The sequence below is a fragment of the Cebidichthys violaceus genome, unplaced genomic scaffold, assembly GCF_023349555.1.
Source record: "Cebidichthys violaceus isolate CVI_PGR_0920_01 unplaced genomic scaffold, fCebVio1.0.p SCAF_2, whole genome shotgun sequence".
Taxonomy (NCBI): Eukaryota; Metazoa; Chordata; class Actinopteri; order Perciformes; family Stichaeidae; genus Cebidichthys; species Cebidichthys violaceus.
The window spans coordinates 16,914,889-16,940,297 of NW_027176372.1; the positions used below are offsets into that span (position 1 = coordinate 16,914,889).

Here is a 25,409-nt window from a genome sequence, read left to right on the forward strand (position 1 = left end):
TTCCACTCTCCCCTACTCAATCTCTAAAGCACAGCTATGCATCTGTTGCACTTTGTGTGTTTGCAAACCAGAGGATTTTATAAAATTAAAAAACAGAAACAAAGGAGATGTTGAGAGATTCACATTTAAGCGTTTATTAAAAAATTTCAATGGATGACGAAACCTTGTTTTTTTGTTACTGTCTGCGTGTGTGTGTGTGTGTGTGTGTGTGTGTGTGTGTGTGTGTGTGTGTGTGTGTGTGTGTGTGTGTGTGTATGGCCACAACAGAGGCTGCCTTGCATGCCTCTCTTTATGTGTTGGTGTGAACTCTTCCTGTTGTCCTTTACTTTTTGGACTAGATGCACAACAGTAGCAGCGTCCTGATAAGAGGTAATTGTTTTTTACTTTCTAACATTGCAGAGTAGACAGTTTGAAACTTTTGTAGACAGGCTAAACAAAGACATTAAAAAGAAACATTGGCTCAATTTGTTGTCAATTTTCTTCATGAATCATCATTAATTGTAAACTCATCATGCACATTGAATTACAAACGTGGCAGGAAGTTACACTTGTTTGACCTTAATGTGATTTGAACACTTAATGGGTGGTAATGGTGTTTTAGTGGGATGATCTTGAGTCAAGATCCAAAAGAGTCAAGGGACTACAAAACAATACTTCCTATGTCACAGAAAAGACGAACCATCTTTGCACACAACCTTCTGATATTGCTCTGTAGGTGATTTAGGCAGGCTCAGCACTTTTCATATGGCACAAAGCATGTAAGGGATGGTAGGTTCTCTCCTCAACACATTGTGTAGGGGGTGTTACGCCCCTAAAACTAACATGGCAGAGCCGTGCAGTCTGCTGTATTTTATGTATCTGAGGAAACTCAAAGTTATCAGTGCAGAGACATCAGAGTCATACGAGCAAGCAAGCATGATTTTAGTCCTGACGGAGGGGGATCGATCATCACGGATTGGTCCAGTTAAAACAACACAGACTGATATCTGTGATTCTCACTAATTGTCCCTTACACTGTTACTACATTCAGCCAATAAAGTTGAATCGTCAGTTCTTCTGCTTTCTTGGCCCATCCTAAGCAAAGATATACCCTCATCTCAGTCAACACAGGCTGACTGATTTTTTTTTATCAGTCAGTAGGAAAAAAAAGTGTTGGAATGCTACTTCAGCTTTGGTGGCTGTGGGGTGCAATCACATGCAATGCTTCAAATTAGTTTAGCTTACAGTGGAGAAAATTACATAAAAAAATATAATACAGTGTTTCGGCTGACTCAGATATTCAACAGTATTCAGCCAAAGAGAAGCCACTTGAGGCTGCAGTGGAGAGGATTGGCCGGCAGGGTCCTTCCAGAACCTGAGCTGCCGAGCCCTCAGATCCCAACATTTTTGCTTTGAACGCTTTGATCTCTCCCTCCTTTACTAACCCAGACCTACATACTCCCACGGGCATCAATACCCAACTCATAGAAACAGATAATGTGGGAGCATATACCTCAGCTTTGCTCCATGCCACTGTGCGATCATAGATGTGAAAACCACGTCCACCATTGTTTCTTATCTCCATGTTTAACTTTCGGTCACATCCGTCATCTTACTCTCGCTCCCTTGCCCTTTCACACATTCACTTACACTCACATAAACACACATACTTGTTATAGTAGTTCGATTATTGATGGGTATTGCTGAATTTAATCAACTTTATACTTTTAAAGAGCAGTTGTCTGTGATAATTTGTGCATGTGTTGTGATCACAGCTGATTGTGATGGTGAGTGCTCGGATTCAACTCTTCACTGTTCAACTGATGAATGTAAAGCAGTCTTTAAATATTGCCATGCTGAGTGAACAACCCTTTTTGAGACGGTATTGACATTTCAGTTATTGGTCTCTGATCCCAGGGTGGTCCCTCGTTATCAATGCTTAATATTTTTTAATGATATCTATTCATAGTTCCATTTATATTAACAATCTTTATTTGTGGATAACTAAAGCTTGCTTGAACATGATTAAAGAGTTGTTGGACTCACATTCCAAAGAGCCAAGCAAGTACCAAACTGGTCAAAGAGGAAACCATTGGGAAGTGTCAGGAAATTTAACATACAGGAGGGGAAGGTGAAAGAGTGAACTGGACATCCCTTTTGCTGTAATCTGTAGACAAAACAGGAGTGAACCAAGGTTTACAAATACAGTATGTGGTCAGGCATATTAATCAATTGCAACTCTATGCAGGCCTCTGACCTTCATCGTCAACTGTTAGACAGGTGAAATCTAGGTGCTTTGAATTCAAACTAACCCAAGAGCTGATTTGCATTTACTCCTGTGTTGTTGATGCACCGAGAGCTGAAATAGCCCTCCGTCTTCAGAATAAAAACAAGCAAAGCCCATCTGAAAACTGCTCCAGCAAAACGCAGACACTCCAGACCTGTAATCAAGGTGAGCCAACGTTGCACCGACAAGCGGTTCAGAAAACCTGGCACAGTCCTTCACAAAAGTGATACTTTCACCTGCATAAACACTTGCCAGCACCCGGCAAATATAATACATGTTGACATGAGCGTGTTTGGCACCTTTACATATGAATGAAGCCTGCACAACACATCAAAAGCTCCTAAAATGGTAAATCTTAAAGTTGCATAAGCAATACGAGCCATTTGTGTCCAGGCCATAAAAATCAGTGCTCTTCGAGAGAGCAAAAGCAAAAATGCCACTTTGATTTTCAAGCCACACCTCACTGCTGTGCCACCATAGGCCAGCTCCATCAGTTCTCTCCCTCATGGTTTGCTCACACAATCTAAAGAGCTATCACATTCCCCAGTTTGTAAATCCTCACCTCCACGAGGCAGCTAACAAACAAGACATCCTTTCTTGGCGAGGTCAATTAAATATGAGGTGACACTGCTGCATATCGTTTCGTCTTATCATGTCAGATATAACATTGTCAAGGACAGACAAGCAGAGGGGGAAGACCTGAAACCATTAATACAATAGTTTCCCAGTAACCAGCCAGCTTAAAAGAAAACCAGCTACTTTGTTTTGGACATTTTTATTAAATTCAGATATCCTTGTTCACATTGTATAGATCCACTCAGTATGCACCCTGAAAGGATAAGAGAAACATTAGTACTAGTTACACAACCTAGTAATCATTTGTGCAAATAGATTTCATCAGCATACCTTGCCCAGGTTGTGGCCACCTGCTTGGCTGCCAAGTGGCTGCCTGAAGCCTCCATGGGAAGAGGCCGGTCCACCACCACTTCGTCCATAACCAGCCATCACAGGATAGGGATCCTTAAAGCTCTGGGGGTCTACAAAGTGAGTGAAGGCCTCCATCTGCTGCTCAGGAACGGGTTTGTTGTCTCTCACATAGTGAACGTCTTCATAGTAGTCGCTCCCATGGTCGTAGCTGTTGCTGGCGTGACTGACTGTGCCTGGAGGATACTGGCCAGTCAGGAACATGAAGTCGTAGTAAGGGTAGGGGTAAGGGTAAGGGTAAGGGTAGGGGTAAGGGTAAGAGCTTCCAGCGATGTTAGAGTCTGGCTTAGGTTGGCTGATGGAGCCTTGTCCAGCATACTCTTGCTGAAAGAACGATGGTGGATGAGGAGCGAGGCTGCCTTGTCTCTCAGTCTCCCTCTCGTTGTTACCATAATCAAAGCTCGTCTCAAACTGGGACAACACTCCCGCCTTGTACATTGGCTCAACTGGTCTCGGCTCTTCAGGGGAAACAGAATCCAACGCCTCACCTCCAGAGAGACTGGGAGAAGCCAAGTTGTCTGAGAACAGGAATATAGACGAGTATGAAACTCACAATGACGTTTGTTCAAGACATGGGTCAAGCAAAGACTTGCTAGTGATTAATGCCGTAAACTTTTAACAAAGTTAGCAAATTGTAGAGTCACAGAACAATAAGCATCAGATTTTTACCTTGAGGACCAGGTTGAAAAGCAGCTCCTGGTTGTACAGAGTTGGCAGGGTAATTCCTCACTGAAGTGTCTCCGTATCCTGAGAACACAGGTCCAGAAGAAGAACTGGAGCCAACAGATGGTACCGGTCCTCTTTGAGCAATAGGCTGAGGGACACCAACAACTGCAGGTGAAAGTGGGCCAGAAGGAGCTCCCTGGTACGAGCCCAAAACAGGAGCAGCGTTTGGGTAACTGCTGCCATAAGAAGCGCTGGGATTAAAGCCTGGGTACAAGAAAATACAATTTAAATTAGAAATTAATTAAAGTGAAACATGTTTTACTAGAGCGGATGATACTTTACCTTTCTTATAAGGAAAGCAGCAAATGTCCACAATCAGCAGAGCAAAGACGGAAGCCCTGAAAACATAAAAAAAAAACAATATCAACAAGTGTTTCACTGTAACCAGTCAACTTAAAGAGAACTGGCTACTTACCCTGAGAGAAACCATGCAGTCATCATGTTGAAGGACAAGGCATGACAAGCTGTCAGATGTGGAGGGTTATAAGAGTTACCTGAGATCAGAACCGACCAATCAGAGCTTAACGAGTTAACGACAGACAGCTGCTGTTGAATGACTCTCAGTAGATGGATCAAACCTCAGCAATTACTAACAAGAGCCAATATTGACATCTAAAAAATAAAGTGGGGGGACATATGCACATGATCCATTTAAGTATTGACAGTCTGATGTAAGGAAACATGACACATCAGACCCCAATCCCTTTGTTGTATTTAATTTGACATTTAAGTGAATGATGTATTATTGCAGAAAAACAGTAAGAAGTTGGCAACTCAAACTATGTAAGAATACAATTTAAGACCACCGTGAAAACATGGCCAATGAGCAAGAACACAACCAAATTGATTATGACAACGCACTTTTCAACAGGATATTTTGTTCAGTTCGAATATATATATATAAACAAAGAGGGAAGACCTGAAAACATGACAATAATATTAACAATTGCTTCCCAGTCAAGGCAATAATGTATTGCAGTTGGATTCAGCCATGATCCATTGAATTCTTCTAACATTGTAATTATTTGGACTTTTACTGAACTGTGTGATTCTTGCAGCACAGTATTGCCTTTTATCAGACTTTATTGTTTGGAACATTTTTAAGTTGTGGAGAAACAACAGCAGCTGTCTGTCGTTAACTCGTTAAGCTCTGATTGGTCGGTTCTGATCTCAGGTAACTCTTATAACCCTCCACATCTGACAGCTTGTCATGCCTTGTCCTTCAACATGATGACTGCATGGTTTCTCTCAGGGTAAGTAGCTGATTTTTGTCAAGTTGACTGGTTACAGGGAAACACTTGTTGATATATATATTTTCTTTTTTTTATGTTTTCAGGGCTTCTGTCTTTGCTCTGCTGATTGTGGACATTTGCTGCTTTCCTTATAAGAAAGGTAAAGTATCATCCGCTCTAGTAAAACATGTTTCACTTTAATTAATTTCTGATTTTAAATTGTATTTTCTTGTACCCAGGCTTTAATCCCAGCACTTCTTATGGCAGCAGTTACCCAAACGCTGCTCCTGTTTTGGGCTCGTACCAGGGAGCTCCTTCTGGCCCACTTTCACCTGCAGTTGTTGGTGTCCCTCAGCCTATTGCTCAAAGAGGACCGGTACCATCTGTTGGCTCCAGTTCTTCTTCTGGACCTGTGATCTCAGGATACGGAGACACTTCAGTGAGGAATTACCCTGCCAACTCTGTACAACCAGGAGCTGCTTTTCAACCTGGTCCTCAAGGTAAAAATCTGATGCTTATTGTTCTGTGACTCTACAATTTGCTAACTTTGTTAAAAGTTTACGGCATTAATCACTAGCAAGTCTTTGCTTGACCCATGTCTTGAACAAACGTCATTGTGAGTTTCATACTCGTCTATATTCCTGTTCTCAGGGAACTTGGCTTCTTCCAGTCTCTCTGGAGGTGAGGCGTTGGATTCTGTTTCCCCTGTAGAGCCGAGACCAGTTGAACCAATGTACAAGGCGGGAGTGTTGTCCCAGTTTGAGACGAGCTTTGATTATGGTGACAACGAGAGGGAGACTGAGAGACAAGGCAGCCTCGCTCCTCATCCACCACCGTTCTTTCAGCAAGAGTATGCTGGACAAGGCTCCATCAGCCAACCTATACCAGACTCTAACATCGCTGGAAGCCCTTACCCCTACCCCTACCCTTACCCCTACCCTTACCCTTACCCCTACCCTTACTACGACTTCATGTTCCTGACTGGCCAGTATCCTCCAGGCACAGTCAGTCACGCCAGCAACAGCTACGACCATGGGAGCGACTACTATGAAGACGTTCACTATGTGAGAGACAACAAACCCGTTCCTGAGCAGCAGATTGAGATCTCGAAACACATTGTAGACCCCCAGAGCTTTAAGGATCCCTATCCTATGATGGCTGGTTAAGGATGAAGTGGTGGTGGTGGTGGTGGTGGCGCACAGGCTGGTGGACCAGCCTCTTCCCATGGAGACTTCAGGCAGCCAGTTGGCAGCCAAGCAGGTGGCCACAACCTGGGCAAGGTATGCTGATGAAATGTATATGCACAAATAATTACTAGGTTGTGTAACTAGTACTAATGTTTCTCTTATCCTTTCAGGGTGCATACTGAGTGGATCAATACAATGTGAACAAAGATATCTGAATTTAATAAAAATGTCCAAAACAAAGTAGCTAGTTTTCTTTTAAGCTGGCTGGTTACTGGGAAACTGTTGTATTAATGGTTTCAGGTCTTCCCCCTCTGCATGTCTGTCCTGGACAACTGACCTTGACAATGTTATATCTGACATAATAAAACAAAATGATATGCAGCAGTGTGTCACCTCATATTTAATTGACATCGCCAGGAAAGGATGTCTCGTTTGTTAGCTGCCTCGTGGAGGTGAGGATTTACAAACTGGGAAATGGGATAGCCTTTTAGATTGTGTGAGCAAAACATGAGGGAGAGAACTGATGGAGCTGGCAAGGTATGTTGATGAAACTTATTTGCACAAATGATTACTAGATTGTGTAACTAGTACTAATGTTTCTCTAATCCTTTCAGGTTTCATACAGAGTGGATCTATACAATGTGAACAAATATCTGAATTTTAATAAAAATATTGTGCAAAACAAAGTGGCTGGTTTTCTTTAAGCTGGCTGATTATTGGGGAAACTATTTTACTAATACTGTCATGTGTCCATGCTGGTGGAAAAAAAAAATCACATTTGTGACTTTTCTGCATGTGAGGGACTGCTGGGTATTGTGCTACAAAATCGACTAAAGTGAAACTATTGCTGACTGTTCAGTTTAAAGACGGCTTCTATCTTTGGTCATAACCCTGTGTAGCTTTGGCAGAATTATCAGTAAAATTTTGCTTTTGGATTAAACCATTACAAGTGCACCCAACTAGAACAATGTTCGCAAAGCACTGTGCACTTGGTCCTCAAACACGCCAACTTGTTTTATAGATATCTTTCACTTTTTCTCTACCCAGCAGATGGGTTTTTTATTTTTGAGGACTGGCTAATTTTACTATACCCCTAACTTTTAAATAAGGTGCGGTTGGACTCATTTCCAAGAGCTAAACCACTGTACTACCAGGGTGCAGAGTAAGGACAATGAACATAAAGGAGGTCATGGTGAAAATGAGGGTGCTGTTGTCACCTAGAAAGAGCCAAGATATTGAAATGTATGGGTAATCCTGTAAAAAAAAAAAATGATCGGAGAGGTTTATGTAAAGTTGTATTTTACAACTAGTGGACATTAACCAAGATTATAAAACAAATGCCTGGCACAATCTAAACTGTTAAACTACATCCATGAACTGCTCTCACAACCCATAGAGCATGTAGTGGTTAGACTTACAATTTACCATGTACCTGGACCAACTCATGACTTTGGGTCAACCATGGCACTCGAACCGTTATGTCTGACCCTCTTTTATGACCCCACCTTTCTGGTTTTTACAATCACACATTCCTGAGGACAGATGCATCCAATTATAATAAACAAAGAAACTTTTACTTGATATAGGCTTATATATATATATATATATATATATATATATATACACAAGTATATTTTAACCCCAGAAGACTACCATTGTCAATAAGAGACAAGACTTTTGTTTCTTATTGTTTTAATTCAGTTTTATGTGTTTTTGTTTTTACATTGTTTTTATATGTCTTATTGCAAAGCACTTGCAGCTATGCTGTTGAAATTGTTAAATAATTAGGTTTATTATTTCACAAGTGAAAAATTAAAGAAATGGCTTCTCAAACATGTTTGGCCTGTAATCCTTTTCCAGGTCCCCACTTTTGTATTTATTTTAACAACTGCTTTACACTGAAAGACCACAGCCACCTCCTCATGAATACAAACAGTGAGACCACACAATTCAGCTGCAGTTCATTTAAAGGGTGGCCAAGCTCTCATACTGCATTTGACTAACATACTATGTACTGGGACATAATAAATAGTATGGCATTATGGGTATTAGAACAAACAGAGAGTCTGCTTGTATTGCTGCTCCTCTCTGAATGATATCTCCAGGTCCAAAAGCCCCGTCATTTCCTCTGCTGTTGAACACACTAAATTACACAATTATTATTGATAGATTTGTGTAAATTTTGAATGGTGTTACAATGAATTACAGTTATAGGTTACATACAGTATAACTAAAATAATTAAATTTGTGGTGGACCCATTAATCACTTCTCAAAAACAATTTGTCTTCTGAATTAATTAAAAGGCTGCAGCTGTGCCCCCTCAAAGTCTGATAAGCAATAGAAACACATTTTAATTCATAGAATTTAGAATAAAATACATGATTGAATTCAATATGTGAATAGAAGACTACACTTGGGCTGTTCAGTCTGTTGGCGCCACCATGTGATCACTAAATATATTGCCTTGTGATGATACTTAGGAGACACCAGGGATGAGTTTGTTTCAGCACATGTAACTCAATGATATGTTGTGTTCAAGCTCTCCAACACTGAATACCCTTATTTGTCTACCACAAATAGCAATGTTTCCAACTCTGACTACTACAATATCACAGAATTTATTGTTGTCAAATACAAAGAGTATCATTGCTATAACCTGCCTCACTATCATGGCAAGTTGTAACAGTAAGGGTGAAGAATTAAAAAGACTCTCTCTTTAACATAACAGACTTATAGAATGAGAGTCGAGATGGCAGGCAGTAACGAGGTAGGAAAAACCTTTAAGATTGTCTCCAAGTCGCGACTATCAAACAAAGACGAACTGACAAAAGACAAGGAGAGCACCAAAAAAGTAAGTACACAAGGAAAAGAGGATGACAATGAGGGGCAGGTGACAGGTGAGTTGTTTAAAGTAAAACAGGAATCTTTGAATAAATATCAAGCAGAACCTCAGAGCAGAGCAGATTATGACATGTTTTCGCCGATAAGGACACAAAAAGTGAAACAAAAGATATTTAGCTATATACACAAAACACGCGTATGTAGGGCATTATTTTGTTGTGCATGAACTACATTTGCAGGAAAGTAAAAAGCTGGTTGGGTAACTTATTGTCCAAGTAGTCTGTAAAGAATCTATATATCCTTTTTTTTAAATTCACGTCTGTAGGCGGACAAATCATGCAGTATTAATGTTGCAGGACAGCACTGGAGTTCTAAGAGTTGCCAGTGTTAAAAAATGACCAAGTCGGTGGCAACTTCTTACAGTTTTTCTGCATCTACACAATTCCCATTAGACTGCTTAAAATGAATATTTGCTTGTTTTATACATCATTCACCTAAATGTCAATTTAAATACAAACATCAAACAACAAAGGGATTGGGGTCTGAAGTGTCATGTTTCCTTATATCAGACTGTCAATACTTAAATGGATCATGTGCATATGTCCCCCCACTTTATTTTTTAGATGTCAATATTGGCTCTTGTTAGTAATTGCTGAGGTTTGATCCATCTACTGAGAGTCATTCAACAGCAGCTGTCTGTCGTTAACTCGTTAAGCTCTGATTGGTCGGTTCTGATCTCAGGTAACTCTTATAACCCTCCACATCTGACAGCTTGTCATGCCTTGTCCTTCAACATGATGACTGCACGGTTTCTCTCAGGGTAAGTAGCTGATTCTCGTTAAGTTGACTGGTTACAGGGAAACACTTGATATTGTTTTTTTTATGTTTTCAGGGCTTCCGTCTTTGCTCTGCTGATTGTGGACATTTGCTGCTTTCCTTATAAGAAAGGTAAAGTATCATCTGCTCTAGTAAAACATGTTTCACTTTAATTAATTTCTAATTTAAATTGTATTTTCTTGTACCCAGGCTTTAATCCCAGCGCTTCTTATGGCAGCAGTTACCCAAACGCTGCTCCTGTTTTGGGCTCGTACCAGGGAGCTCCTTCTGGCCCACTTTCACCTGCAGTTGTTGGTGTCCCTCAGCCTATTGCTCAAAGAGGACCGGTACCATCTGTTGGCTCCAGTTCTTCTTCTGGACCTGTGTTCTCAGGATACGGAGACACTTCAGTGAGGAATTACCCTGCCAACTCTGTACAACCAGGAGCTGCTTTTCAACCTGGTCCTCAAGGTAAAAATCTGATGCTTATTGTTCTGTGACTCTACAATTTGCTAACTTTGTTAAAAGTTTACGGCAATAATCGCTAGCAAGTCTTTGCTTGACCCATGTCTTGAACAAACGTCATTGTGAGTTTCATACTCGTCTATATTCCTGTTCTCAGACAACTTGGCTTCTCCCAGTCTCTCTGGAGGTGAGGCGTTGGATTCTGTTTCCCCTGTAGAGCCGAGACCAGTTGAACCAATGTACAAGGCGGGAGCGTTGTCCCAGTTTGAGACGAGCTTTGATTATGGTAACAACGAGAGGGAGACTGAGAGACAAGGCAGCCTCGCTCCTCATCCACCACTGTTTTTGCAGCAAGAGTATGCTGGACAAGGCTCCATCAGCCAACCTATACCAGACTCTAACATCGCTGGAAGCCCTTACCCCTACCCTTACCCCTACCCTTACCCCTACCCTTACTATGACTTCATGTTCCTGACTGGCCAGTATCCTCCAGGCACAGTCAGTCACGCCAGCAACAGCTACGACCATGGGAGCGACTACTATGAAGACGTTCACTATGTGAGAGACAACAAACCCGTTCCTGAGCAGCAGATGGAGGCCTTCACTCACTTTGTAGACCCCCAGAGCTTTAAGGATCCCTATCCTATGATGGCTGGTTATGGACGAAGTGGTGGTGGACCGGCCTCTTCCCATGGAGGCTTCAGGCAGCCAAGCTGGTAGCCACAACCTGGGCAAGGTATGCTGATGAAATGTATTTGCTCAAATGATTACTAGGTTGTGTAACTAGTACTAATGTTTCTCTTATCCTTTCAGGGTACATACTGAGTGTGAATTCCTACAGTGTACAAAGCCTTTTGAATAAAATAAAAGATTTAGTGAAATCTCAGGTTGGCGTCAGGCTCGTCTCATTTCCTAATATCGGTTTGCATGTGCTCTAAACTCTTAATGTTGCTCAAATTCATTGCATGTGGAAGTCTTTGTGTCAAAGGAAAAATATTGAATTTCTCTGCAGTGGAAGGTTTCTGAAATCTCAAAGTCTTTCACCTTGAAAGTCAATTTAAATGTTTGAAATGGTAACTATCAGTTTTTTGTTTTTTTTTTCAATTTTTTTATTTTGTTTTATATCAAATCTGAAAACTGCTATGAAAAGTAGTAGTTGCCTTACTTGAGACTGAACCTTGTATCTCCAAACTCGGTATTAACTGCAGAATATCAAAAGTTAATGGAGCTTACAGATACCACGGATTAACATTTGCTTAAATTGGAGCTTACTCGTGTGCTATTGGGATCTCAATCTAATTCATGCTCAGGACATTGTGTTAAAACCTCACCCTGCGAAGTAAGTGCTGGCTGTAGTGAAGTCACAAAGTGCAAGTACTTAAGATACTTTTCACCTCTGCTGTAGCGGTCGATTTAAGTAACATTTGACTTTATTAAAGGCAATACTAATGGTCACGAGGCTGTTAATTGGTCACTAGATGGTGCCAACAGACTGAACAGCCAAGTGTAGTTTTCAATAATATACTGACTTCATCGTTTTAGTTTTAGGCTATATTGAATGGCTTTTTTTTTTTTTTTTTTTCTTCCCCATTTGTACTATCAAACTGGTTGCAGCCTTATCTTTTATCTACTTTCTAAGTGATTAATGGCTTGCATTTTGTAAAAACAAATTCCTCAGGTTCATTCGCCAATTGCACAAATCGGTATGTGTATAGATAGATGGCTGGATGGCTAGAGACAAGGGGCATTTGGACCACCAGGAAGCATTCAGATGGGAGCGGTACTGCCAGATTGTCTGTACTCCGTCCACCGTGACATCAGCGGCTGCAGCATATGGGTCCTCCCCGCCGCGTCTTTACGTCTGAATATATGGGACAAACAATCTGTGGATGGTGTGGACAATGGGATCACTGTAGGAGGACGGAACATCACGTAAGTGTACATCCTGCCACGAAAAGATGTCGGACAGCTATAGACTGAAAATGGATCAGAGGCTCTCTTCCGTGACCGCGTGCACATGCACATCTCTTGCAGCTTGCAAGTAAGATGTTCATGTGGCAGCTTGCAAGTAACCGCCCACAGCATGACCACAGGGCTCTGACATTCAGACTGCACCACGTAGCAATGACTTTCTTCTTCATGAAGTCTGCAAGACGTGTGAGTGATTGTGCGTTGATTTTAGCCAGCCAGGTCCTCTTAAAACCATGATAATCGTTTGTATTGCTAAATATCCCTATACAACATGCATAACAGCTCGGTCACCCTTTAAATGAACTGTAGCTGAATTATGTGTAGTCTCACACTATACTCACGAGGTGTCTGGTTCTTCAGTGTAAAGCAGTAATTCCTTTTTTTTTTTCCTCTTTTTTTTTTTTTTTTTTTTTTTTTTTTTATTGGACCCCTTCATACAAACCATTATTTCTTTGTGAACCTCACAAGTTGCAGCTCTTAAGGATTGATTTTCCTATCAAATTAATTTTGAATCATTTTAGAGGCTTGTAAATTAGTTCACATATTCCTGAAAACACACACACATTATTCATATTCACATAACTATCTCAACTACTGGGGTCATAAACGTGTGGATCTAAAATAGGATTACAGGCCATAAATGTTTTTCTGAATTAATAACCTTTAGATATTTAACGGTTTTGAAAAACATTCAAGGGCTTTACAACAAGACAAATCACAAATGCATGCAGCTGAGCTAAAAAAAAAAAAGATTTAAAGAGTTTGCTCTCCTAAAATAAGTCCGTTTATAGAGCTCTGACAGCAGACACCTTTGTGTTTGTTTAGATCTTAAAGAACATTTAATGTATAAATCTCAAAATATACTTCGACAACTTGAGCTGAAATTTGAACTTGAGGTCGTCATATTTTATACTTAATTACAAATCCTCTGCAGTCCGTAGCCTTTGATCCTTAGAGCTGACACCTCCCTAGTGACGCACTGCAGGCTGCTTCACTTTGTTTCAGGGGCTTCTTCCGTTCAGTTGGATGCTCAGTTGGACTTTAAATTAAGTTAATTCTACTACTTAGTGTGGTGGTTTTCCCCGTGAGAAATAAACATGATGAGACACTCAAATGTCTAAGTATTTTATTGATAAGACATTTAGATGAATTCAGCTAAATGGTTGGAGCACTTTCCCCACGGAGGTCTAACAATGAGTCAAGATTTTAGCAGAGCTTCGACTGCTGTTTCAGCTTTAGGGAGAAAGGTATAGGTTGAGATAACAGCAAGTCAGAAAGAGGCTACCTTTGTTTGGGGTTGAGTTCTGCTTTTGCAAGGTCTGTATGCACACAATATTCAGAGATACACAATATACAATATACAAGTTACATAAAGAACATACTGATAAATTGACACACCAATTCCCCCTTTGGCCATTCTGATGGCCATTTCATTTTTTACAATTTATCGAATCATCAACACATTGTACCCAAAATGGTTTACATATGCACATCATTAATCTATAAGGTTAAGGCATTAGCTGTTTTTGCGAGATGTAAGCAACTCCATGTTGTAGCAAGCTAAGGAATGTTAATATGGTGTTTCAACATGGCAAGATCTCCAGAGATGAGGTGGAACACAGACATCACACCTCCACTTCTGTTGAATTGTATAAGGAGACAACATGCGACTTAAGATGAGTTTTAGTAATAATAAAACAATTTAAACAATTTGTGAGAAATTCAACCATCCAAGTATTGACATTATCATCACAAACATCCAGAATCAACCGTCAATTTAATTGATTCCTTCATCATGTCACAGGTACTGCTGTTTCTGCTTTAGGGAGAAAGGCGTAGGTTGAGATAACAGCAAGTCAGACAGAGACTACCTTTGTTTGTTGTCGAGTTCTGCTTTTGTAGGTTCTACATGCACACAAAATTCACAGTTAAGTGATACAAGTTATATAAAAAAGAACATACTGATAAATTGCCGCAACACTTGGTTGCTGCTTTGTCCTTATTTTTAAGATCACTGTCCCTCGCCATTGAGATTCTGTATAAAGTGGTTTTGTGTCTTATTGATTACACCCTCCAAGAGGAGTAAAGCTGAAAATCATCAGTTTATCATCACAGTTAATGTTTCAGGTGAAACCCGATGGACTGCTAGTGGAGTTTGCATGTTCTCCACGTGTTAGCGTTGGTTTTCTTTGAGTTCTCCAGTCTCCTCCCGCAGTCCAAAGACCTGCAGTTTAGGTTAAATGTTGACTCTAAGTTGTTCAATCTCAGCTGGAATAGGCGACCTTGGGAAGGATAACGGATGGAGGCATGCAAAGTATTAGATAAAATGTTTAGGATTGTGTCTTCTAAGTCACATGTGACTTTCATCTTTCTCTTTCACCACAAATGGGGTTTTTTTTTTACAAAGGAGAAGTCGTGAGAGCGATGAAGAAAAAGAGCCTCGTGGGTTTTCTCTGGCATCATTTCCTAAATAACAAAATGAGAGATGATGACATCTGACCATTAGCTGTCCGTATTAAAATTGCTGATATTTGCACTTTTCGTGCACTTCTGGTTATATAAATGCACACACACTATTACGTTTAAACCCATGATGTCCCTCAATGGAATAATGCATTCCCAGGATGCATTTCCACTCTCAAAAAATATGTCCCAAGAAGGCTTTTTATGACAAAAACCTGTGGGAAGTCTCTGCAAACTCAACTAACCAGTATAATCAGAATGTTAGATTGCTAGAGATAGATTACCAACAGGCAGATTCCCCAGAACCATCAGGCCTCCAAAATCCTCAAGATCACTGTGTGTCAATTGGTTTGTAGTAACATGATCCACTGTAACTCTGTGTTTTGGTGCTAAACAACGATACAAACTGACATGAAAATGTGGGTTCTGCTTTATTACCTGATCTTAAGGATCTGTTTGTCAGGTTAGGTAGTGTAGTGAATGTAATGTAAGGACCTGGAGCTCTTTGTAAATATGCATTTCATCTTGCCAACTTGCTGAACCTGTATGCCTCGTTTGCGTGACACAACTGCTGTTGCAAAAGAATATAATGTCACAGGTCACCAGTACACAAAGCATGCAACTTTAAATATGGCACAACCCGCATTACATTTATATAAGATGGGAATTCATTTCAGCTTTGGCTATCCAAGGCTGCTGCTATTCAATGCACAACAAGCAAAGCAAGCACAGCTTTTTGAGTGAGGGAGGCCCGATTCCTGCATTCGGTTGTGTATTCTACTTAGTAAGCACATGTAAGCCAGTGCAATAGTACAGCTTTAATGTGTTATTACAACTTCAAGACAGTAGTGGAGGGACATAGGACATTGTATAATGTATTGATGAAAGTCAAAAGATTAAACAATGGCAGCATTATCCTTTAAGCTGTAGCAAATCTGCATTGTGATGATGTAGAAGTCATGTGGCTCACAACCTTTGCTCATGATCTGTGGAGTTAGTATCTGCAGGCTCTATCTACACATGCATACGTAGAGATGTGTAGGGGGTTGATGTCTTTGGTAACACTGGGTCATTGATTTTAGGAAGTGGGTACAAGCTTGTTTCCGCACATTGTGTGCATAAAGATATCTGTGTCTTGTGATCAGGTGATGATACTGGTAAAACATACAACTTAGGTCTCATGAGGGGTGTTGTATTTATCATAAGACTTCAAACAGTGATTTACATCTCCAACCTCAGCTACTAGTGACGTCTCCCTGGACCTGCTGGATCCCACTGAAATAAAAACAGTATCTGGGCCCAATAACGAAGACCATGTGACGGGCAGCCATTAGTGCATTTTACATCCATCTTCATCAATTAAAATGAAGGAAAGAAAAGTCAAACACTGATTTCAACCATTATCATCAACAGAATGCTAATTAATAATAGTCTGTGGAGTCTCAGTGGAGTCTGCCTTGGTAGTCTTACATGATTCCTTTGATAATGCCACACCTGGGTGACTCAGTGGACTTATGTAACTTAATAACATGCTGACATGCCAATGCCAAATGATCTGTTGTTGCTGGTCCTCTGATATCATTGGCATGTGGTTGTTTGTCATTATCTCTTTGTAATTTCTGGAATTTGTTCAGAATAATGTCTAGTTAATCATCAAAAGTGCAACATGTCATGTGTGCAGCCTTTGAATGCAAGACACACTTGCCTAAGGGGATAATTAAGCATATTGTATCGTATCATACACTGCTAAAAAAAAAAAAAAGTGGCCTAGTGTCTCTTGAATTCGCAAGCTATTCATGTGTTTTCATTATAAAATATGTAAAAATCTAAACCACTGCTGTATGGTGTGATTGAATGACAACCCACAGTTGGCCAACCCCCCGTCTAGACCGCAGGTGTATCTGACGTTCTTTTCACTTGCACATCTCACACAACAGATACGTCTTAATTTTAATCTAGGCAGATGTCTGCACTGGCTTTGTACTGGTGTGCGTCTCAGCTCTGTCTCACTGGTGTAACTCTGACTTTAAGCGTTTTTGAAGGCTTCAAGTCTCTTTTATTTATGAGAAGTTAATGCCAAAGAAAAAGGCACGCAATAACTGTGTCTCTGGCTGAAGAGTCAGCTGTGTGTGTAGTTCCATTACCAGTTAGCTGATAGCCAAACACATCATCCAAATCAATAAAAGTGAGCAAACTGTTTTCCCCACAGACATCCAGTCTATGGTTTTCTCCCACTGTGTCTCTGACCACAGGGGTTGGTGATGCACTCTGTTGTGTTATCACTTGTGGCCCCTACCAGCTGTGGGCTGGTTAAGAGGAGTGAGTGAGGAGTCGGTCGGAGTCACTGTCAGTATAATACAGACAATAAAAGGTGTTTGGAGAAAGTGTGAGTCACCGCAACCATGTGAGGTGCACTCATTCACTCACTCACTCACTCACTCACACACACACACACACACACACACACACACACACACACACACACACAAACACACACGATTGCATGATTCCCCTGGAAAATACTTCAGAATTGAGGGACTCAGCAAAAATATAATGCTGAGCTGACTTTAAACATAATAAATAACTCACAGACTCATTGTATGATTTCAGATAGTCAGAATAGGTCATATGGTATAGTTTTTAAAAAAAGGTTTCTTACACTGTTATGTTACATTCTACGGACTGATAATATCCATTCAGTGGCAGCTTTCCTGCTGTTTGGCTTGCCGCGGATGCAGAAGTGTTTATTTTCAGCAGCCACTAGCACCGCAAGAGGAGAGAGATTTTCTCTGCTGCGCAGCAAATATTGAGTAAGAGCAAAACATTGGGGAGGGAGGAGAGGGAGGGAACTGGTGTGATAGAAGAAGGAAGAGCTGGCCTATATAAAGACAGAGAGTAGAGCAAGAGCAGAGAGGTGTGGTTTGTGAGAATGTATGAGGACATCTACAGAGGCTGAACTGTGAGTACTAGAGATTTAACAAGTCTGCATTTTGTTTTTTGTGACTTTACAGGAGCTTACTCTCTTAAGAATCCATGTTTGCACGTTTTAGTTGATTCCTATTGTTGTGAAAATGGGAGTTTCATGACCTACCAGTAGGTTTCTTTCTGTTTCCATCTGAATTCATGCAGAAGTCTGTGTTTTTTTGGAGGATGACTCACTTAATGGCCTGGACTCAAGGACACCATTTTGTGCCCAGATGTTTTAGCTCATGTCTTGCTTGTGCAACTTTAAGATTTTCCATTAAAGGGTTTTTGACATGTTATGCAGGTCATGTTCTTTTTCCATGAAAATGTATTTAAAGGTGCATTACATAAAATGTCTTACTTTTTTATTTCCTTTGTTTGGCAGGTGCAGTGACAGGAGACATTCCTATGTGTCCATGCATGTGAAAGTTGTTGGTGAATTTCCTGCCTGTGTGTGAGTGTGTGAAGGTACCATGCCGGGTCTTGGCAACAGCTTGTCGTTGCGACGCGGCCTCACCTTTGCTACAGGTCTGGTGGAGTGTCTGTGTTTCGCTGGAGCCGTGTTCGGATGGGCTTCGCTTGTTTTCATCCTGAAGACGGAGGGCTATTTCAGCTCTCACTGCGTCAACACCACAGGAGTCAATGCAACGCAGGTCTTAGGTCAGTTTGAAATCCTCACCTCCACTGCTTTTCCTTTTGCCTTGATTAGATAGTACCGCCAAAGATAGACAGGAAAGGGGGAGAGAGGGCGCCCCATCACCTGGATTTCTAAAATTCATTACAAATCTAGATGTTTTTGTGTGCTCTGACCTTTGTCACCTGGTTAGCCATATATTTCACAACCATGGGTCTCTCTTTCTCTATGTTTTATGTGCAGATTGCAGTGGACAGGATGAACAGTTCTCTCTTGTTTTCACCATCGCCTCCTTTGTGAATAATTTCCTGACGCTGCCTAATGGCTTCCTCTTTGACCACTTTGGTACTACAGTGGCGCGACTCTTTGGAATGTGAGTCCAACAAAACTTTGATTACTGAAGAGTTAAAGGTCACAGCCTGATGTTTTTTAATAATCCAAACACATTTCACTAAAGACAGATGGGCATAATCTCCCTGCATGGCTGTAACTCTCTCGGCCTGTGGTGGCTAAATAATGCTACAGTGCAAAGAGGCAATTTGCTGTAAATTCAGTCTGTCTGTGGTATTTCCGTCTGAGGGATTTCCAAATATGTTTGTTGCTAAAAATACTTAACAAGCTCCCCTGAAGTAAAAGGGACATGTACTGTAGGAAAGCTGGAAAAGCGAAAGGCCTTTTCACTTTTCCAGTAGCTCCCTCGAGGGATGTTATGTAAAGTAGCTGAGGTTTCCAGACAGCAACAATAATAAAGATGCAGCGTAAACCAGAGCCTGACACTTACCAATGTAGAGAAAAGGTTTTATTAGAAAAAGGAGCAGTTAAGAAAACAAAGGGCAATGAAAATGAAAATAGGAAGAGTGAAAGAATAATTAAGAAATAGAAAGGTCAGGACCATAAATCACCGGTGGAGGAATATGTTGAGTTTTTTTGTGCAGATGTTCGCACCCTGTGAGGAAGAAGCCCTCCCTACTGCCTCAGAGTTAATATTTATCATATAACATACCACCACACACACACCACCTACCCAGCAGATATATCTAAATCCACAATAACAAACTGGTACTAAAGACACGCATATGTTTCCAGTAGAAGAGGGTGGAGGGAAAACAAAAGGCAAAGGAATGCAAATAATTGGACAAGTCGCAGCAAGTGGAGCTGAGGATGGATCTTTGCTTGAAAGTCAGCCAAACTTCTTCTAATAGCAGAAGAACTTGCTTTTTAACACGTTTACTGTGACTTTTAACTGAACGTGTATTTAATTTCATTCATTTTAAAACCAATTGTCCATATCCTAAATTCTTTGTTCTGTAAAATATTGTGGCTGGTTACTGTGAAGCTCCCATTAAGCCACGATGGACATCAGACAAATGACCTGAAAACACTGGAATTAATTTTTTCCCTCCAGATTCCTGTACACCATGGGTACTATGATGGTGGCCTTTTCGACTGCAGGTGAAAAACATTCATCCTTCTCTTTGTTTTGGGGCCTACTCAGGAACCTCACTGTTTAAAAAATAAGAGTAAAGTTGTTACAGCTTTGGATGTTCATTTCTTTCTTCCATCAGCTTTGTCCAACCTGCTGTTCCCAGCTCTCTCCTTCCTGTCAGCAGGCGGCATCTTGTTTCTAATAACAAACATGCAGGTACTGAAGCAGTCGTTCAGATTAAAAACATTATTGTCAGTTTTAATCTTAATTCATTTCTTATTTTCTTGATTATTTTTTACTCTGTGAAATGTCCAGAAATTGTGAAAGCTGTCAGTCACAATTCCACATGGTCCAAAATGTAATAGCTGATTTCATCCAACCAAGAGTCTGAAAGCCCAAATATTCAATAATAATTATATATAAATACAAATTATTTCACAAAACAGAAAAAAGCTTCAAAGTGGACTGGATAATTGAACCAAAATTGTTGTTGATGAAGTTCGACTAATCTTTCAATTGTTTTAGCTCTCACATTGTTATAGCTCCGAATCAGTAGATGGTTGATATTTACTCTAAATTGTAATTGAAAACAAGGGAAAGTGAAAAAACTAAATGAATGCTTGTCCTATTAGTCTATCAAATTCTTCTGTCTCAGTATTAAAATTTGGTGGTACATCTTTTTATGTATTTGACTGTTTCTGGATGCCTGTATGTGTGTGTTCTGTCAGTGGAGAATCACCTAAAGTAGAGTAGGAAATGATCAAGAACAACTAACTCTAAATCGTACTGTGACCCATTTGTAAGGAGAGACTAAGAAACACAGTTGTAAAAGATTTTTTTCAAAGAGACAGAGGTTTGATGTTCAACATCGTAGTGTTCACCAAAGTGGAAGTCTGTCTACTCACTGAATTACAAAAAAAGTCACTAAACAAAAATTCTGCCCTCAGTGCACTTTAGTTGGCTGCAGGGCTTTTTCTCAGACTCAGCTCATGATCATATTGAAAAAAAAACACAAAGCTCTCTCTGGGAAACGATTTAAAACCAAATCCTCATGTTCAAACGAGTAATTCACCACAGCAGGAACACATTTTACGCCGATTGACAGAAAAGTAGATGCACAAAAGCAAATGAAGCCCCAGATATGTAGACACTTAAATGCAACATCTGCTTAAATAAATTTAAATTTCTCTCCTTAAGGTCGGAAACCTGTTTGGCTCACGTCGCTCCACCATCATTACTCTGTATAACGGGGCTTTCGACTCTTCGTCAGCTCTCTTCCTTGTCATCAAGGTGAGAAACGTTCACACACACATTCACAATTAAATATATTTATCCCATCTAATAATGTAACGATGATCTTGATTACATTACATTACAGTCATTTAGCAGACGCTTTTATCCAAAGCGACTTACAATAAGTGTATTCAACATAGGTATTCAAGAGAACTACTAGTCACCAGAAGTCATAAGTGCATCTCCTTGTTTACACAAGCATCTAAGAGCATGAACCAGAGCAAAAGTACAGTGCAATCTTGATGTCCTCTCCTGCAGCTGTTACACGAGGCTGGCGTCTCTCTCCGCTCCTCTTTCCTCTTCCTGTCCGCCTGCAGCGTCATTCACCTCTTCAGGACTTTCTTCCTGATGCCCAAACACCACATTCCCTACCCGCTGCCTGAAGACTTCACATACGGGTACAAAACCACATAATCACACTCACACACACACACACACACACACACACACACACACACACACACCAACACTTCACACGGGCCTCAGGAATATATGAAGTGAATAAAGAAAGGAAATTAATGAATCTGTGTTTGTTTAAAATATTTTGGAATTGATTAAACATTGCAATAGTGCAAATATATACGAAATTAAGACTCGGCTTACTTGAGCTCTTTGCCCTCAGCTAAGGAGGAAGTGTAGCCGCTGTTGATTTTCAACGTGCCATATCAATTTGTTGTCAATGTGTATGCCCGAGTTTCTGCTCCTTTTACAAAAAACAGTATAATTTCAGCATTATTAAAAAGAAAAAATACATTCAGTTGCAAATATTGAAAGGCAAAGAAACAACTGATTCTAACTAAATCTCTTACAATGTTTGTTTTTTTTTCAATCTTAGCAGCGCAGTTTATTTTTACATCATTATGCCACATTCTATGGAAATTTCCTTCATATGCTGTTATGGGATTGTTGTGGGTAAATTAAAGTAAGATTTCCCACAATGCTCTCAGGCTGTGGTTGACCCTCTATAACCTTTGACCTTTGTCAGGGTGACCTGTGGTAAATCAAAGACTCTGCGGTTAGAGCAGACAACAACAAATGGTAACGCACAGACATCGACGGAGGAAATGGCCCTCAACAAGAACGTCACTGTGAAACAAGGTCTGTTCACTTTACTGTGACATGGATTGATTCATAGTAAGAGGTAACTGAATCAAATAATCATACAATTTATTTGTCTTCATTTCTGTTCTCCCCTCGTCTCTCTCAGAGAAGAGTTTCCGTGAGTGTTTGATGTCCAGGTTCTTCATGTTGCACGTTCTTTGGTTGTCAGTGATGCAGCTTAGACATTACCTCTTCATTGGCACCCTCAACCCCATGCTGCAGCGGCTGACGGCTGGGGAGCCTTCACTGGGTAAACACACACTACATCATGTCTGCCTGTCTTAGCAAAGATAGACGTTTGTGCAAACTTTCTTTGTTAGGTCCATGAATACTTACCAGTTAACCTGTAAAGGACGTGACTGAAGTAATATAGAAATAGTAATCGAAAGTACTTTTTGAACTGTTGTTGAGTCCTTCGTCTCTGACCATCTTGTCCTTGCTTGTGTGTCCCTGCAGTGAGCCAGTACATCAATGCCTTTGCTATAACACAGCTGTGTGGTGTGCTGTGTGCTCCCTGGAACGGTCTCATCATGGACAGACTCAAGGGCAAACCTCGTGCTCCAGGTAACATGCTAATACTAATAAGGACTAGTAATGAATCCAACAGGCCACAGCCGTGGAATACCTACTATCAGTGTGCTCTCAGGGCCCAGCATGTCAGTATCACGTCTAAATAGGTGATAAATATGAATTGAAAAAGTCCCATTAATGACTGTGGTGGATAAACAGCAGTCCAGATGCCTTGGACACCAACCTCATGTTCCTATTAAGGAAGTCATACGAACAAAATTGTGCAAGAAAAAGACATATAACTTAAAATTACTTATTTCTCAGATTTGCTTGTTCATCATACATTTTTCTCTGTGGTGGAACATCTGTGTTTTCATTTGTGTGTGTGTCTGTTTGTAGGAGAGACTGAACAGGAAGTAGACCTGCGGGCCTCGGTGCTTTCCCTCTTTCTGACGGCGCTGCAGTGTCTGGTGTTCTCAATTTGTGCCTCCCTTCCGTACCTGCCGCTTCAGTATTTAACGTTCGTCCTGCAGGTGCTCAACCGCTCCTTCCTCTACGGCGGCAACGCAGCCTTCATCAGTGTGGCGTGAGGACAAAGCACACAAATACACACAGCACACACGTCATTGTGGACTACACTTCAGTATTCTTGTGTCTGCCCATAATGACATCGTAACATGTTTTATTATTTGTGTGTGTGTTTGTAGTTTCCCATCGTGCCACTTTGGGAAGCTGTATGGTCTGGTCATGTCTCTGTCTGCAGTGTTTTCTCTGCTGCAGTATCCCTGCTTTGCCCTGGTGAATGGACCTCTGGATGGAAACCCTTTATATGTGAGTACAACTATAAACCTGACTCTGGTCCTTCTCCTCCCTTTATCACCATCTTTATGAACTCTCCTCTCCCTGCTTCCTCTTCTCTCTCCCTTCATGTGTCTGCAGGTGAACATTGGTCTGACGCTGCTCAGCCTGCTGGCCTTCATCCATCCCCTCTCTGTCTTCCTGCACTGTCGAAGTCTCGCCTCCCAGCGAGCCATCAGTACCTCCTCTTAAAGTCTGTCAGATGGGACTTGCACTTAAAATGTCTTTAATATTACCAGTGACACTGTTTACTCTTCAGTTTTAATTGATTTATTAATAGTGGTCATATGTCTGTGTTGTGTTGCCGTATGTATCATCAAGTGCTGGTAAATACATTTCAGACTGTAGTGAAGTTGGTTTCAGCTGCTGTCATAGAGCATTCCCCACAATCTCGGTTCATTTTCACAGCCAAATTGAATTTTTCCATAATAATTAAGATCTTCTGGTGTGCAATCTGCTGCAGTCATAAGGTTACATAACACTTTACCTCTTTTTTTAAATTTCCACGATACTTTCCACGATACTTTTCTTTTCACTGATGCATTGGTGAACTTATTTTACACCCTTCTACAGCTGACTGCTTTACACAACAGTGACATGTCTAATGTTTCTTGTTTTATGCAGTCTTATAATTTAACATATACTCTTGTATTATTTTATTCTGTATAATACTAGCCACCTATAACACCATGGTTGGATTCAGGTTGCCAAAACACTTTGTGCTGAAAATGTAACAGATAACGCCTATGTCAGCGTTGACCTTTTTAAGTTACCTCTATGTCTGTTTATTTTTTTTCTTTACCTTTACAGTAGAGTATAGGACCAACACGTTTTGTAGTAAAAGGCTGAATGTAGTAGCAGTGTAAGGGACGATTGTGAGTGAGAATCACAAATATCAGGCAGTGTTGTTTGCTCAGTGATGGAACAGAACAACCAGACAACACAGCTCTGCCATCTGCTGGCCTCTCAGTTAAGCTGTTAGCTTCTGAAATCAGTATTGTGCCAAATGTCAACCAACAGTAAATAGATATTGTTTTATGTTTTAGTTGTATCCAACATATGAAGTTACAGGTGCTCAGTGTGACTGTGAAGGATTCTGATTCTGTTTTTTAATGAAAAAAGGGAAATATGTATGTTTTTTTATACCAGTAAGTTTATGTTTAAGCTCAAATGTGCCAAGATTGTAGAGGTTGCAATGTTGTTTAAATGTAACTTTACATATGCAAACTCTTCAGTGTGCTGCACCAAATTAAATGTATCTATTGATATGAACTTAAAATACTTTTTGATAAAGGGAATTACTTTTTAATATTTACTTTTGCCCAAATAAAAATTTGTTTTCAACTATTGTGATATGCTTTTGCAGGCATTTGCCTAATTCATATGGTATAGAAAATGCAATTATAATCTGATGAGAAGATATTTGAAAGAGACCGGAAATCAAACATTTTGCATTTTGAATAGAATGTTGTCATCATGTTGTGTCACAAGCCTACATAACAAACGGAGTATGAAAGTCATAAACATTTACCAGGCAAATCAACATATGATATTGAGTTAAATTAGTGGATATTTTGGGACTTAAAGTCAGGATATTTTGGTGTGTGTGTGTGTGTGTGTGTGTGTGTGTGTGTGTGTGTGTGTGTGTGTGTGTGTGTGTGTGTGTGTGTG

General features: G+C 40.4%; 4 protein-coding genes across 5 annotated transcripts; 3 read left to right on the forward strand and 1 right to left on the reverse strand.

Moving 5' to 3' along the window:
- Positions 1–3,025: 3,025 nt before the first annotated feature.
- Positions 3,026–4,442, reverse strand: LOC137875921 (proline-, glutamic acid- and leucine-rich protein 1-like). Its single transcript, XM_068715440.1, has 5 exons — positions 4,392–4,442; positions 4,259–4,314; positions 3,920–4,180; positions 3,173–3,768; positions 3,026–3,095 (listed from the first exon to the last, which is right to left on the reverse strand). The coding sequence occupies exons 1-5, from the start codon at positions 4,415–4,417 to the stop codon at positions 3,084–3,086; spliced, it is 951 nt and encodes a 316-aa protein (XP_068571541.1). The 5' UTR covers positions 4,418–4,442; the 3' UTR covers positions 3,026–3,083.
- A 750-nt stretch (positions 4,443–5,192) lies between these two features.
- Positions 5,193–6,776, forward strand: LOC137875922 (uncharacterized). Its single transcript, XM_068715441.1, has 5 exons — positions 5,193–5,229; positions 5,313–5,368; positions 5,448–5,708; positions 5,860–6,488; positions 6,566–6,776. Exons 1-4 carry the CDS (start codon positions 5,204–5,206, stop codon positions 6,372–6,374), a joined length of 858 nt encoding a protein of 285 aa, XP_068571542.1. The 5' UTR covers positions 5,193–5,203; the 3' UTR covers positions 6,375–6,488; positions 6,566–6,776.
- A 3,243-nt stretch (positions 6,777–10,019) lies between these two features.
- Positions 10,020–11,404, forward strand: LOC137875923 (proline-, glutamic acid- and leucine-rich protein 1-like). The gene is made up of 5 exons (XM_068715442.1): positions 10,020–10,057; positions 10,130–10,185; positions 10,264–10,524; positions 10,676–11,254; positions 11,332–11,404. The coding sequence occupies exons 1-4, from the start codon at positions 10,032–10,034 to the stop codon at positions 11,236–11,238; spliced, it is 906 nt and encodes a 301-aa protein (XP_068571543.1). The 5' UTR covers positions 10,020–10,031; the 3' UTR covers positions 11,239–11,254; positions 11,332–11,404.
- A 683-nt stretch (positions 11,405–12,087) lies between these two features.
- On the forward strand, positions 12,088–25,082 carry LOC137875521 (equilibrative nucleobase transporter 1-like). 2 transcript variants are annotated; one of them, XM_068714855.1, is made up of 13 exons: positions 12,088–12,450; positions 18,302–18,576; positions 18,794–18,923; positions 19,956–20,002; positions 20,116–20,192; positions 21,174–21,266; positions 21,528–21,667; positions 22,255–22,367; positions 22,477–22,620; positions 22,827–22,934; positions 23,280–23,466; positions 23,588–23,711; positions 23,820–25,082. In XM_068714855.1, the coding sequence occupies exons 2-13, from the start codon at positions 18,390–18,392 to the stop codon at positions 23,928–23,930; spliced, it is 1,461 nt and encodes a 486-aa protein (XP_068570956.1). In that variant the 5' UTR covers positions 12,088–12,450; positions 18,302–18,389; the 3' UTR covers positions 23,931–25,082. The 2 variants fall into 2 exon arrangements, with proteins under 2 accessions (XP_068570956.1, XP_068570955.1); XM_068714854.1 differs by lacking the exon at positions 12,088–12,450 and adding an exon at positions 17,856–17,911.
- The last annotated feature ends 327 nt before the right edge of the window (positions 25,083–25,409 follow it).

Coding starts and splice junctions, on each gene's coding strand:
- LOC137875921 (XM_068715440.1), bottom strand. CDS start 4,417: ATGATGACTGCATGGTTTCTCTCAGG. Junction 4,315..4,391: donor ACTGCATGGTTTCTCTCAGG/GTAAGTAGCCAG, acceptor TTATGTTTTCAG/GGCTTCCGTCTTTGCTCTGC. Junction 4,181..4,258: donor CTGCTTTCCTTATAAGAAAG/GTAAAGTATCAT, acceptor TCTTGTACCCAG/GCTTTAATCCCAGCGCTTCT.
- LOC137875922 (XM_068715441.1), top strand. CDS start 5,204: ATGATGACTGCATGGTTTCTCTCAGG. Junction 5,230..5,312: donor ACTGCATGGTTTCTCTCAGG/GTAAGTAGCTGA, acceptor TTATGTTTTCAG/GGCTTCTGTCTTTGCTCTGC. Junction 5,369..5,447: donor CTGCTTTCCTTATAAGAAAG/GTAAAGTATCAT, acceptor TCTTGTACCCAG/GCTTTAATCCCAGCACTTCT.
- LOC137875923 (XM_068715442.1), top strand. CDS start 10,032: ATGATGACTGCACGGTTTCTCTCAGG. Junction 10,058..10,129: donor ACTGCACGGTTTCTCTCAGG/GTAAGTAGCTGA, acceptor TTATGTTTTCAG/GGCTTCCGTCTTTGCTCTGC. Junction 10,525..10,675: donor TTTTCAACCTGGTCCTCAAG/GTAAAAATCTGA, acceptor TCCTGTTCTCAG/ACAACTTGGCTTCTCCCAGT.
- LOC137875521 (XM_068714855.1), top strand. CDS start 18,390: ATGCCGGGTCTTGGCAACAGCTTGTCGTTGCGACGCGGCCTCACCTTT. Junction 22,621..22,826: donor GGCTGGGGAGCCTTCACTGG/GTAAACACACAC, acceptor GTGTCCCTGCAG/TGAGCCAGTACATCAATGCC. Junction 23,712..23,819: donor TGGATGGAAACCCTTTATAT/GTGAGTACAACT, acceptor ATGTGTCTGCAG/GTGAACATTGGTCTGACGCT.